The sequence below is a fragment of the Gallus gallus genome, chromosome 5 (assembly GCF_016699485.2).
Source record: "Gallus gallus isolate bGalGal1 chromosome 5, bGalGal1.mat.broiler.GRCg7b, whole genome shotgun sequence".
Lineage (NCBI taxonomy): Eukaryota > Metazoa > Chordata > Aves > Galliformes > Phasianidae > Gallus > Gallus gallus.
This window is the reverse complement of record NC_052536.1, coordinates 49787251-49801945: the sequence shown is the minus strand read 5'-3', so window position 1 is coordinate 49801945 and position 14695 is coordinate 49787251. Positions and strand designations below refer to the sequence as shown.

General features: G+C 37.6%; 1 protein-coding gene across 30 annotated transcripts in view; it reads right to left on the bottom strand.

Moving 5' to 3' along the window:
* The window catches only part of MARK3 (microtubule affinity regulating kinase 3), a 60688-nt gene that overhangs the window by 12957 nt on the left and 33036 nt on the right, over positions 1-14695 (bottom strand). For all 30 annotated transcript variants that reach the window (XM_004936354.5, XM_004936357.5, XM_004936355.5 and 27 more), the window contains 8 exons: positions 13956-14012; positions 12546-12782; positions 12327-12446; positions 11516-11615; positions 11152-11264; positions 10232-10385; positions 8811-9028; positions 4064-4167 (listed from right to left, as the gene is read on the bottom strand). In XM_004936354.5, coding sequence (XP_004936411.1) covers positions 4064-4167; positions 8811-9028; positions 10232-10385; positions 11152-11264; positions 11516-11615; positions 12327-12446; positions 12546-12782; positions 13956-14012 — 1103 coding nt within the window. The remainder of the gene's footprint in view (positions 1-4063; positions 4168-8810; positions 9029-10231; positions 10386-11151; positions 11265-11515; positions 11616-12326; positions 12447-12545; positions 12783-13955; positions 14013-14695) is intronic.

Sequence of the window (14695 nt, the reverse complement as noted above, 5' to 3'; positions counted from 1 at the left end):
GTTCTCCAAGTAACCATTTAGGATTTGAAGGAGACTACCGTGCTGGCCAGTAATCTGTCAGCCATACAGTATGTTGAAATATAAAGATTTGATCTTCCTTTGGGCCGAATCATTCTTTTCAGCCTTTGTATTATCTAGTAACGATGGGAATGGGTGAAATCTGAGAGGCACTTTATATATTGGACCTTCAGGGCTACAGCACCATAAATCATATAGCTTTAGTTTGCTTTTGGAGTACATCAACTGTAATTCCAAAATTATGTTGGAGGTTAAAATCAGTAATTGTCAGTGACAGTTCCATGACACTTCATGCTCGTTTCCAAGTAACTTTACTGCTTTATATACTGAAATTCATGTCCTGATATTGCATTCTGGTATGTCTGGCTTCAGAGAGGATAACTTAAGTTCAGCTACAAGTATGAGATAACCCATTTCTTGGGCTTAGCTCTCGAAAGCACTACTGGAAAATACCTTAGAATTCAGACATCAGAACTCGCTAAAACAGCCAAATTTACTTTGTTTTGTTGAGTCTGGAAAAGTTAAAACACTAGAGGAACTTCACCTGAGTCACACATGCATCTCTTTGCACTGCTGAATCCTGTCAGATGTTAACTACAGTCTGCTAAAATCAACCCTGCGAAACAGTCCAGCTTTTACATTATACCAGAATATTAAGAAATTCTGAGGAAACGAGCATTCATCCCAGAACAATACACAAAATTGAAGTAATCCCCAAATGTGGTCACTAAGCACTCAAGCATTGCACCATTCTAGCTACTTTCCTACTAGTCTGTTGTAAACGATACAGAAGAATCTAGTTTTGCAATGTGAGACACATTTAGCCTTATAATTTTAGTCATCTGCCTCCAAAGATGTGGTAACTAAAGGTATCAATAAGGTAGCAGAGCACATACTAAATCATGAGAGTTCTTTAACTGAAGCTATGCTGGAAATCAGCTTCCCTGGATTATCAGCCTGGGAACATAGAAACAGCAAGCTAAAATTCATCAATTAGTGCCAAGTCTTATTAAAATCTGAGGCTGTTGTAAATCATTTGTAACATAAATGATTTAAAGCAATTGCCTATCATTATGAAGAGTGTTTCATGAGTCCCCAAGTGCATTAATTAATGTTTAGGCTTTGGAGGAGAGCCAGAGTCATCTCCATCAGAATGTGCGTGTCAGCCACGCAATGTGTGGAAGTAGGGATGAGAGATTTGAAAACTTTTTTCTATCAATCTGGTGTGAGGTCTTCAAGACTGCTTTCTTGAACATGAAATCCACTGACTGACTATTGATTGTTGAAAGCTACCATGCTTTCAAAGCAGTGCCTTCTAAGGATTCAGCATGTAAGATAAAAACAGAACAGCTAACACTTTATTTTCTCTACAGGAAGAACAGAGAATTTAAATCTGTGCATCTTGCATTTTAAAGCAAGTCTCCCAAGTTTTCACCAGGTCACAGTCAGTATCTGACTAGCTATAGAAAATCCCAAATTCAATCTGCAACAAATCATTTAAAGTAACTACTCCTGCCTTTACTCCACAAACAGATATTTCAAAAGCAGAGAAAGGGCTTCATTTTCTTTTTTTCTTCCTTTTTTTTTTTTTTTTTTAAAACAAAACCATGGATTTTTACAAAACTTAGGTTCTACTTCAGATAGTGCTTCAGAGGGAAAAATACATTACAAGTTTCTAATGTTACTGTTTGCCAAGCTGATAGAACAATAATATTAGAGATATTACAAACACACACCTGAAGAAAGGCAGAATTCATTCTGAAGAGCCAGTCTCATCAATAACCATGCTTGTTTAACCTGCATTAAAGGTCTGCATTTCATGCGATCAGCCAAGCCTTTGCCCAGTTAAAGCAACACAATATCAGACTTAGTTCTGTAGATCTCCACAAAAAACTCAGAAACTGTGTCAAAATTAATGTGCAGTTTAACACCAAAACATTTCAGACAACAAGAAGTCTCTGGTTCTAAAACAACTAGGAGTTCACTTTCATTCTCTCATCTTGTTTGACCCTATATGAACAGTCAAGGAGGTAGTAAGTAAAAAAATACACAATAAAACCTATAATGACCTTTTTCCCCAACAGTCAAAACATAAATGCTCAGACACACCAGGCGATCCAAAGAGAGGTAAAGTTTGCAGGAGAAGCAAATGACGTTTTTAAACCATATACTGTATTGACAGTAAAAGGTAAGTTACATAAGGATGATCAAATATGGAAAGAAAACAGAATTAAAAGATGTCAAATATACAATGTCAACTCTGAATTTAAAACCATTACATGACAAGTTAGAAAGAATTTGCTGAGAAAGACAAAGCTGGGGAAAAAAAAGCATCTCCAATAGACAACTCCTTAAAAGTATAAAGTCACTCTTAAATCATGAGGATACCCGAGTTTCAAGCATTCCTGGTAAACAACTCACAAGAATCATAATAAAGAACTTTTCTGACAAAATATTGTAAAGTATCAGTTTTAAGATGAATAAAAGTGTAATTAACAAACCAAGAAATCAAGTAATCAAAGCTAATCAAAGCTAATCAAAGCTATCCTGTAGAGAAAGATTTATTTTCAAAGTGAGTTGGGAAAGAAAAAAAACATTTCAAATGAAATGAAGGATGGTGAACTTTAATCTAAACAAACTTGGTAATGTTAACAAGGACTAACAGATGAGACAGACACACTAAGAGACAGTACCAAGTAGCTGGGCTGTACTTCACAAGACAGGTGACTGTAGGCCCAGCTGGCCAGCTAGACTTTTGGCTCTCTTGAAACTTACACTTGACTTTTTCCTTATCACTTTCAGTTTGCAGAAAGCTAGGAGGAAGAGACACAGTCAAAGAAATGTTCTTTACCCTAAGCTACATGGGTCAAACACAAGACAAACAGATGTTCCATTCAACATCACAACTTCACCACTCTTCCTAATATGCTTTCAAAAGGAAAGGGAGAAATTCTGTGCAAAATTGCAAATCTTTCACCAACTTCAACGTGAGCTGGAAGGAAAAAAAAAAGTGTTTTCTTCCTGTATTTTATAATCTATCCTAAAACTGGAAAGAGGTAGAGAAAAACTGGTAGAGTAAGGGAAAAGGTATATGCTCCTCCAAGCTTAAGCATTTTTGTTGATTACAAACAATCAACAAAAACTGCTCTCCTGGCAACAATCAACTACTAAATTGTTACCACCTTTCAAGACTAGCAAAATTCTGAGAAGAACAGTTGGCTGGAACTTAAAACACTTCTGCCAGCCAGGAAATTTAGTAGTATTCTTCACAAGTGTTACTCTACAGTTTATGTTCACGGATACTTATTTTCTGCAATTCTCTACAGTCATTGGTACTCAGGAAAGGATAGCACTAGATGTGACTGTGGTGCTAACATGCGAGTTAGGTGACTCCAATTCCACTGCATGTTCCAGTTAGGCTTCCTGTCAAGTAATGGTAAACCTGTCCTTTCTCTGTCTGTTTTCATTCAGAGTATGGAGATGTCTGTGCTTCCTTTTTTGAAGATGAATTCCTTAAATACTGGGAAGCAATGAGACTACAAGGATATCGGTACTGAACATGATCAGGCCAAGACAATGGCCTGCCACTGTTTTCATCTTTGCTTAGAGAAAATTGATTATCTCCCTAACATTTTAGGGAGGAAAAAGATATTCCGAACAATCACACCTGCAAGTACAGTTTGAAATGAAATATAAAAACAGAATGGTTCAAGAGAGGTTCAAACTTTTATAGTTTGCAAGTAAATAAGCCTCTTCTGCAAGCTGATGCTATTTGACCACAAGAGTTAACCAATTCAAGATGAAAGCTGCACAAATATGAAACGTATTTAACCAGACATTACGATCATTCGGTGTATAAAGACAATAAGCAGTAAGCATAAGGAAAAAAACAAAATACTTACACAGGTGTTCCACAACCAAAGATCTGTACTCACCTTTCTTTATGAATTACACTACAGTATTATTGATTTTTAAATTAGGCATTACATTTTTGGGGGAAACGTGAAGACAAGGGACGTACACCATAGGAAGACATTTCATATACCTGTTCTCCTTGCCATTTTGTATCACTGAATGCCTATCAGCAGTGGTTCTTTCACTACAAACATATGTGTTGCGCCGTGTCATTGCTCCAGGGGCAGTATTATTCTACAATTAAAAAACATAGGCTTGTTAGTCCCCACAAAAAGACTTTTCTGGGATTAAGGCAACGTATACTCGAAGGCTGTTTTATGTACTGCTACTTCTACACAGTTACAACACAATAATTCGGTAAGTTAACTAGTCAATAGACAAACATATCCCAATATTTTTAAAGAATAATGCAATAAAAAAGTTGTTGTATTTCATGTTGATGTTTCAAAATTGATATGCTGTTTAAATTACCAGTGTTCTGAAATCCAAATTTTCAGCATGTATATAATTCATCTACTAGAGAGAGTACTACGTTATAGCCTACTTTTGAGGTACTTTACCACTTGTATAATGTACAATTTCCCTTTAAGTTAAAAATCATATCCTTAGACAAGATCGGAAAAGCAAAGACTTAAGAAACAGGCATGGAAAAATTCAGTGGGAAGGTAAACATGGACTTTCAAATATTAAAATACTATAGAACACTAGACAAGTTCTGAAAAACAGGGAAGAGCAAGTCAAATTATAGAGACAAATCGTAGAGAATTTTAGTAGGACATCTTAAAAAATACACATATAAATACAAGCATAATACATTGAGGACAAGAAAACCAGGGGGAACTTAAGCTACAGACCTTATTTTAGAGGGGAGAAAAGAAATAGAATTACTTTGCCTCTGTCTTTACAGAGAAAGAGGGTGGAGATATGCCCAAGTTGGCGGTCAATTTTCCAGGAACGACTGAGAAGCTAGGTAATTCACAGATAACAGAATTATAAGATGTTAGATGCAATTACTTTAGGAAAAGCATGGTGGTCCAGAAAACATGCACCCCAGGTTGTAGAGGAAGTACAAGCTGGCAAGCCTTATAGTTTTTCCCCACCCCAAGAACAGAACATAACACAAACTGCATACGGTTGGAAAATGGAAAAAAACCTTTAAAATTTTTCTTTAAAGAAAAGGATCACGGGGTAAAGCAGGAAGCAAAATACACTATTAACTTTAAATATCACTGCTGGGGAATATCTTGGAGGCTAGCTTAAGGGAATGACTAGTCAGCACCTGGATAAGCACATGTTGAGTAAGGATGGCCACCAAGAGTCAGGCAGGGGACTTCATGCTCAACTAACCTTTTGGAGTTCTTTGAAGAATTACAGCTATGATAGGCAAGGGAAATTCAGCGGACTTTTAAAATAGCATTAAGAAAACATGTCATGAACTGGTCACAGTAGAGCATCACAGGAAGAACGGTGAAAAAAGAAACTAAGGAAAAAGTTTGAGCACAAAAGGAGAGCAGCCAAACCTTTTTTGTTTCCAAACCTGAAATAAAACTGTTAAATAAAATATTCTCAACAAGCAAATGCTCCTCCAGTGCCTTCTACACAAACAGCTTTCGCTGCTTTAAAGCAAAACTACTGTCTCATACAGTCAGTGAGTCTCAAACAGCACAATTCCTGAGTCGCAGATTTAACAATGAAGTCATCTTGTCAACTTAAAAGACAAGTGGCTTGTTAGACATCTGTGTGAATGTACAAATAAAAACGTAGGAGTGAACAGTGCAATCACCTGGCATGAAAACGTACTAAGAAGATAAAGAGTACTTCAGATGAGCAGAAAGAACTAGCAGTTAAGTCATCAAATGTATGTAGTTGTCTCCTGGGTTTTGAAGTGTTCTTCACCAGGTGTTCCTTAGGGATAGGCACATGCCAATCATCAGAAAGTTCTCCTCCTATTGCTGGTTCTTTCCTTTTAAGTTATTCCTTATGTGTCCCTCATCCATTAATTTTTTTTTTTTTGGTAAAATATTGATTCTTAAACTTTGTAAAGTCACAGATGTGGGAAGAAACTCCCCACTTCTTCATTAAACTAGCCAGCAATGAAGGCTGTGCATCTACCATGAAGATCCGTTTATATGTTCCCAAGGAAGCAGTGTACAAGTCACTTTGTGTGGCCCCCACCAAGCCATGGAACATTCAATTATCACACAGTAACATTTGCATATTGTTGTTTCTGCATTCCTGAAGATATTAAAGAAAGCATCTAGAATAGCTGATGTTTTCTGGTGGGAATTGTGCACAATAACGGATAGCTTCCTTCTATCTACCTGCTCCCTTAGAACATTAAATGCCTGGTTCCCTTGAGAAGACATCACCATACATTTTAACGTTACATGACGCTGCACATGTGGACAGTCACAGAAGTCACCTGAACTAGATCAAACCTTAAAAGAAATCCATTTTGAAGTTTCAGAGTGGGCATTTTAAGTTTTGGTTTCCATAACTGAAATTACAGGAATCTAAAAAAGCACTCAGATTACAAAGGTTCTGGAAGGAAATCATAGCATTTTGAGCTTTCACATTTCAGTTTCAGCAAGAATGCAGTCCTGGTATGGGAGCCATTACCCTTTTTGGTGTACAGCCTTTAATGATTTGATTTAGGGAGCTCATCAGCTCTGATTTTTTTGTTCAGTTAGGCTGTATATTGCTGTTCTCTGGACACAACTAAATGGCACAGGTCATCTGAAATTAGCATCAACAGCATCACACTCTGATGGAATGATGAGACAGAACTGAGCTAAGTTCATCCTCGTGGCATTGGGTGCCTTCTTTTCAGGTGATGTAAAGTACATTTTGAGACTTCTGAGCATATACACAAGGTCCCATTCACAGTATAAAGGATGCATTTGTGGTACAGAGTCCTCCTCTCTTTGCACGGTAAGTTTTGCGCCCACTGTTTAGATGGGTAATTTTCACATTAGGAGACAGCAAGGCGAGGACTGATGAAAAATTTTCAAAGAATCAGCTTCTGACTAACAACAATGGACCAACCCATTTACCAATTTGTTTTGGTGGTGGGTTTTTTTTTTTTTTTTTTTTTTTTTTTTTTTACTTTTTGGTCCTACATAGTTTTCCAAACATGCCATCCGTTCTCTCCTTCCACTTTTCTAAAAGCTATACCAAGGGTTCTGGGGCAGCCTTATGAGGAAAAACCCAAAGCTGTGAGTAATAAACAAGGAGTTATTAGCTGCTGCTAACTATGCATCCTCTGCAGCAGGTCTTTGTTATTAATTTGGTATTTCCCTAATGAGCCTGAAGCTTATTGATGCACACTCCCTCTGTCTGCAGAACTATTTAGTTCGCAATAGTTTCATGCTTTTTCAACTTTAGAAGCAGAACTTGGAGTCCTAACTCCAACACCAGACTTGGTTATTTGCTGTAAGAGAGGAACTCTTTCCCTTAAGTGCATGCTTATAAGTTTTGTTATTAAATGAGAAGCACACAACTGGCTAAAGGTCTTAACAATTCAAAACAGAACATGAGTCTCCAGTGAAGACCAGTTCTACTACTTTTGCTATATCTGTGAAAACAGTAATTATTTTTAAAGACAGTATTTTTCTGTCTGTTCAGTACTTTTTTTTGTACTATTACTGATTTTAGGACTTAAATGCTCAGCAAGAACATAAACTCTTTCCACCTCATATTTCTTTTCTTTTTCCTACTTCAAGACAATACGGTAGCTCTAACATCCTTTTCACTCATCTCCCCCCCTTCTTTTAGACACATATCAGTGCTACAAGAAATAATCAGTTCCTGGAACCGTGAAAAAGTCAGTGGTCCCCTCTATCCTCAATAGGCAGAAAGCAGAAGACTGAGCTCTAGCAGGAAAATAAAATAAAAATAAAATTTTGCACTGTCTGACATAATGTGCTATAAGTACAGGGACAATTTTAAACACTGACTGACATCACAAGTCGGGATACATATTTGTTTTGTAGCACTGCTCATAAAAGATCAGAGTTACACACTAAATCAGAAGAGATAACATCCTATTGCTGTGAGCTCATTTTGCTGCCACTGCAGTAGAATGAAACTGGAAATCTGGGAGTGGTGCAGCAGAGTAGATCAAAATACTGAAGATGCCAAGTGCAAAGTATAAATAATAAAATACATACACTGAGTGTTACAGAGTTCAGGGACTGTTACATGAAAAGAGATTTCCAATTTTGCCTCACAGGGAGGCACCAGACTATGCAAGTTAAAACTAAAGTCAACAAAGAATTTTCCAAAAGATATTTTCCTTTTTACTATCTATTGCTTGACCCCATAAATTCATTAGTTACACATCTTTGGTTTTCTTGCTGTTTTAGGGGATGGAGGAAAGCGCACATTGACAAAGGCTTTTAAGCACATATTGATCTCCGAACACTTTTTTAGAGCTGCATCTATCTGAAAATCCCACTGTACGTAACTACGACTTGGAACAACCTGTTTGGGAACAAAGATGAGCTGGCTCCTTCAGCATACAAAACTATAAAATACAGAAGTACAAACTGATTTCATTCTCATGTACAAAAGGCCACAGAAGAATAGGTGGGAATATCAGAAGTAATACAATTCACACTAAGTTTCAGGAGATGGCCTGCAATTTATTTCCTTCCCTTTTCACCACCAGCTATTAGCGCTAATTATTAATACCTACTAACTACTTCAGGAACAAACAGCTGAACAGCTGACGGATGCAAAGAAGAAAAAGCCATGAATATGAGATACCTGCATTTACTCCATATGAAAAGTAAAATCAACATCACTGATAAATTGCCAGATTAGTACTCTCTCTCAAAAGCATTTTGTGGTTTTGATAAATAAGTGCTTCTACTTACACTAGGGACAGCCGAACTTTTCTTACGTTCAGGAATATCAGCCTTATTTGGATTGCTGGCATTTCCAAGCATTGGACTAGCTGGTGCAATTCCTCTTCCTGCAACAGCACTACTGCTAGATTTTCTTGATTGAATTCCTTCCTCTTTTAGGTCACTGTCTGTAGTACTAGTTTGGCTTCTTTTGGGATATGCCACTACTGGGGGGATGGATGGTCCAGCTTAAAAAGCAAACAAAAGAAACAAAAAAGTGATTTTTCTTCTCAGAGGTATGGTTGCTATTTTTCCCTACAATGGAAATGCATTCACACTCATGAAAACTGAGAATCAGAGATGCAAAAAGGTCATGCTTTAATTATTAAAATATGCATACTTTAGAAGACAATTAAATATTGAGAGAGCAATAAAGTCTTACTTTTTAAACACCTGTGTCTTCACATCTGCTTTTTCCTCTTTGGAGGAGAATATGAAGAAATCTTCACCCTCCCCATCCCTCACCCCCCCGTTTTTTTTTTTTTTAATAAATCTGGCAAATTTGACACTCAAAGCACCTCTAGTAAGGTCTTCCCTTGCATAACAATCCAAAGATATGTAACACTTCAGTACAGCTTGCTAAAGACAGGGAAATTACTATTTGATTTTAATGTAAGAATTAAGAACCTAATGGAGTCTTGGTGTTTAAGTACTGACACTGGTTTAGCTTGGAAAAAAAAAAAAACCCATGCTCTAAAGAGTCACTAAAGGCCACTGAACAATGAACTGACTCTTTCAAATCAGAGGAGACCCTTCACTAGCATAACCCCTACACACACTGTACAAGCTAGTGTCTGATAAAAATGGATTTTTGGGATACGTACCTGGAGACATAACCCCATGCTGCCAGCAATACCAGTGGCCTGCAGGCTGAGTTCAGCCTGAGGAGCCAAGAAACTGCTTCAAGTTTGTCACTAACCTCCCAGGTATGCCAGGAGCAACTGGGAAGTATGGAAAACTGTGCTGGCACACCTGAGAGTTTATCTGACTCACTTGGTCATTAGAAATTTAATTGTTACAGCACAATCAAGTGATGCTGTCCTTGGGAAACAAGAAATATTGGCAAACTGATGTTTCTACAAGCTTTTGACACAAACTGACCTACTAGTGTTAAAAGAAGACAAAAGCTGAACAGACATACAACCATGTGGGGGAGGAATGCTGTATTCTCCACTAAAAGGAGGGCTTCCTCGAGAAGCTGTTCTGGAAAGCTTTATAACAACAACAACAAAAAGATTATAAAAATGTTAGTTATTCAGTAAACTATTTTATCACTGTACAGTGAACTACATATGGTCATTGTCCTCTTTATCTTTGGGGGATGGAGACAAATTCAGAAACCAAACAGCTAGCAGTCATATGCCACAGCACTGCAAATGAGAGTTGCTCACCATGATCGCTGTAGCGCCTCTGTTTCTGGCTAGAAGATATGCTTCTCTGAACTTTGTGATGAGGAGATTGTCCAGTGCTATTATTAAGATCACTACTTGGCCGAACTTTAGCAAGTGAAAGATTGCTGCTGGAGCTTGAATCACTTGCATCCAACTGCAACATAAATAAAAATATTAAAACAACAGGTGCAGACAAAACAAACGTCCACCAAAATGCGTCTAGCATGCCAGGGTTCTGTGACAGCAAGAAGCTGCTCAGAGGTGCAGGTACCAATGCTTAAGTATGCCAAGTCCCAACATCTGTTAAGTTCTTGTGCAACTGCCTTAGGTGAAATACAGCAGAATATGAAGCCTCTGAAAGGACAATGAAAATCCATCTCTATACTTCCAACACTCTCCCTCCCCTCCCCTCCGTTCCATAAGATTAGAACAAGATGATTTGAACTTTTTCAGCAGAAGCCACCAGACTAACTTCTCCAGCAGAGGAACTGAGAGCAGTTCACTCATGCCTCGCTCACTTGGTATCATATGGGAAAGTACTCTGCAATGTGAGAACATTTTTAGACTGACAGCTCCTATTCCTCAATTCTCTTAAAATATTTACAGCAAGCACATTTGCATTTGAGCTCTTAGACTAGACAAGATAGTAATTGGCATACAGTCCTTAACAGGAGTAACTGCTGATCAAGCAGGATAGTTCTTAGTATCCTACAGACACTAGTTTACCAAATCAGACCATGCTGAGATCACATACAGCATCATTCAGACAGTTCAGTTGACACTGATGGTTAAAAAAACTGATTTTAAGTGTACCAGACTAGCATGCAGGAATGCAGTGCCTACAGTTACTGATTTAATTTTTGCTTCTAATTTTTCTACTGATACATTTGGTTCTTTGCATTTGGAAGCGTGATCCTTACCTCTGATGATTTCCTTCCTAGCAATAAGTATGTAGCTGTGATTTCATCATACTTCATTTTACTAAGGGATTCTTGAATTTCTTCTTGAGAATATCCCATTCCTACCATAATATCTAAAAACAAATACACGCTGTAAGCAACAACCACTTTGATGTTTACACTGCTTGAATGTTCTACTTGAGGAAGAAGAGAAAAAAAGAAATATTTAAAGAATGAAACAAAACAGTTAACTATGAGAACAAAAACGCCTAATAAAACATCAAATTAAAAGATTAGTTACTTCATCCAAATGGGAAAGAAACAGTGTGGTGTAGGAAAAATAGAACTAAGAAATAGTAACATATTCTGAAAAATACTCAATTACCTATTCTTTTCTGGTCCGAGATGTCTAGTTCTGGTTCAACAAAAGGTTTAAGTTCATCCTCCTCATGCCCTGCATTGATCCACCTGTCCTTCATAATTTGCTATAAAGAAAGGTTTTTGTTACTACAGTATACTTACTAGCAAAGAAAGTGAGCTGTGGAAAGAATGACTCCCCCATCTATCAAATACTAATGCTTGCTCTCATTTTTCTTTCCAGAATAGGCCCAGCACATATTCAGTTTTGCTTTGCTCCAGTGACAGGAATCATCTGTGCACTTCAGGGTGAACTACTGCCCAATCAGCAGTATACCAGCACACAGCTGAAAACTGAAAGCCCAGTATGCAAGACAAGGAGCACCAGGTCACCTCTGACGAGTCACAATTGACTACAGAAGTCTATGGAAGCCAGCATTATTTTGGTCTTTCTTCTCCACAATGGCACAAAATGCAAGCAGAAGGCAACCACACCACAACCTAGTAGTGAATACTCCCACATCACTTTTGTTAAGTTTTGGTTGATTATCCATTAGCACAGGAATCAAAATGCCTGCTATCAGGAAAAATTTGTATGATGTGTGCAGTGTAAAGTCTTGTTCATTTTGGAAGTAATGCAGAGTTGGCTGTCTTGTAATTCCTGCAAATGAAACTTTAAAAAAAAAAAGTCGTGCCCTGTACTGAATTCCCTGGAACCCACTCCAAATAAACTATTCATGAACAGCATGACACTAAGTTATTGACCAGCTCAAAAAAAAAAAATCAAGCTTGCAAAATATAATGACGAGCTTACTAAGACAGTTAATTTTTGCCATTACCTCTAGAGTGCCTCTTTTTGTTGGGTTTAGCACCAGGAAACGTTTGAGGAGGTTTTCACAGTCTGTGGACATGTAGAAAGGAATCCGGTATTTTCCCCTTAGTACTCTCTCTCTAAGTTCCTTGGTAACAGAACAAGAGACAGTAAGTTGTAAGCAGCGCATAACTAAAACATTAGGAAACATGCCTCCTGAAGGCCAACATTCCTGCACAAAGCTCACCTTTAAGTTCTGCCCATCAAAAGGAAGAGATCCACTCACGAGGGTATAAAGAATAACACCTAAACTCCAAACATCTACTTCAGGTCCATCGTATTTTTTCCCTTGAAAAAGTTCTGGAGCAGCATACGGTGGGCTGCCACAAAAGGTGTCCAGTTTATTTCCAACTGTAAACTCATTGCTAAAACCAAAGTCGGCTATTTTAATGTTCATATCTGCATCTAGCAATAGATTTTCAGCCTGAAAGAGAAAGAAAGGTTCATAAAATAAACTTAAAATACTAGATTTAAGAGGCTAATGCCCATTTCAACTCATTCTTAAAATGCAAAAAGCTGAAACACCTGTTAACGTTCCACTTCCTTGCAAGGTCTTTTGATATACTTCTGACTGTTGTTCATATATTCTGTTTTAAAATAGTCTGCACAATGGCTTCAGTCTATAGCAGCTGTTGTGATAACTGAAAACTGTGCTATTACCATCTGTTTTCTCCATGGAAGTACCGTAGCTAACATTTTTAATCTCTGAAGATTAAAAAAAGAATTCTCTCACTACTCCTTATTTACATGGCATTCCTGCTGAAGTTTGATAGTACACGCAACCTTTAAATATTGTTCAAGTTTGGACTGGTGCATTTTGTTGTGCTTTTAAATTAGAAAGCTATGATGTATTTAACATGTAATGTAGCAATACATTAATACAAAAGGCACAGTTTCAAGAAGGGATAGAGGTCGAGACAGTATGGTTTTAAAGAGGGGACATTTAGATTTGATGTCAGGAGAACATTTTTTTACTCAGAGGGTGGTGAGGCACAGGAACCACAGGTTGCCAAGACAAACTGTGCCAGTTGGATGGGGCCCTGGGCAGCCTGAGCAGGTAGGGGGCAACCAGCACACTGCAGGGGGTTGGAGCGGAGTGGTCTTCAAAGTCCCATCCAATCTAAGTCATGCTGTGGTTCTACAATTACCACTTTGTACTAAGTGACTAAAAAAAATCATTTTTCAGTTTTGTCATCACAATTGATCATTCCTTCTGCTCAAGATCAAAACTTGTCACACCTCTATCAAACTAGGTTTGTGGAGTGGGTTTTTTTTTTTGTTTACTTGCTTTTTGTTTGTTTTTAAGACCTCACAGCTAACAGTGACCTCTAACAGATTTAAATCTGACCAGAGGGTAGAAAGCTATCTTTCAGAAGCCATTAGATTTCGGTATTGAGAAGCATACCAAATCCTCTTCCTTCTATTTGAAATAGTTCTGTATACTGTAAACATATATCAAAATCTGCTATAACGGAAGCAAAAGAAACCCCACACCCCAAAGTATACTATATGCTACATTTTATAGGCACAATAAAGATCCCACCCACAGGAACAGAAACCAGTAGTTGCAGACACATACACACTTTTCTCCACTCACCTTGAGATCTCTATGAACAATATGCTTTTGATGGCAGTACTGCACTGCAGATACTATCTGGATAGAAAACAAGCCCAATTATATAAGTGGTATCTTAAGGAAACAGTTTTAATCAAAAAGTTCAACATTTATTACTGATGCAGACAGGTACTTATCAATTCAGAGCTATATATGCAACTACTCCAACATATTTATGGGAAAGCTGCTAAATAACTTAGGTTATTCAGGTGTATGTTGTTTAATCTATTTGGTTCCTACTACATTTGAAAGAGGATTTTGTTTTCTCCTGTATGACTAATTATAGAACAGTAGGAGCAATGTCTTACAGAAAGGTTACTGAAGTATTTCCATTCCAGTACCTTATACAGCTATAAAAGCCTTCCCTCTAGACTGAAGCTTTCCAGCCCCCATCCAAAGGTGATTTTTCATGCCATAGCATGCAGAGGAAAGGCTAAGAAACAGCATGGCTACTGCAGAAATTACTGGGGGAAAGCCTGTCTGGTTAAATTTCAATTATGCACTGACACACAACCACGTATCTGATAAGAGCTGCGTATGCTGTGTTTTGTACACTGTATGAGAGTAGCAAGTAATAGGAAAACTACATGCAGAATAATATAATTTCTTCCATCAGAATTTCCAAATATCTTTAGTTTTTCCTGCTTTATGTAACTAACTATATAAGCTACTTACACAGCTGTCCTAGTATATTGCTTTAGAGCTACAAGCACAGGACTTTA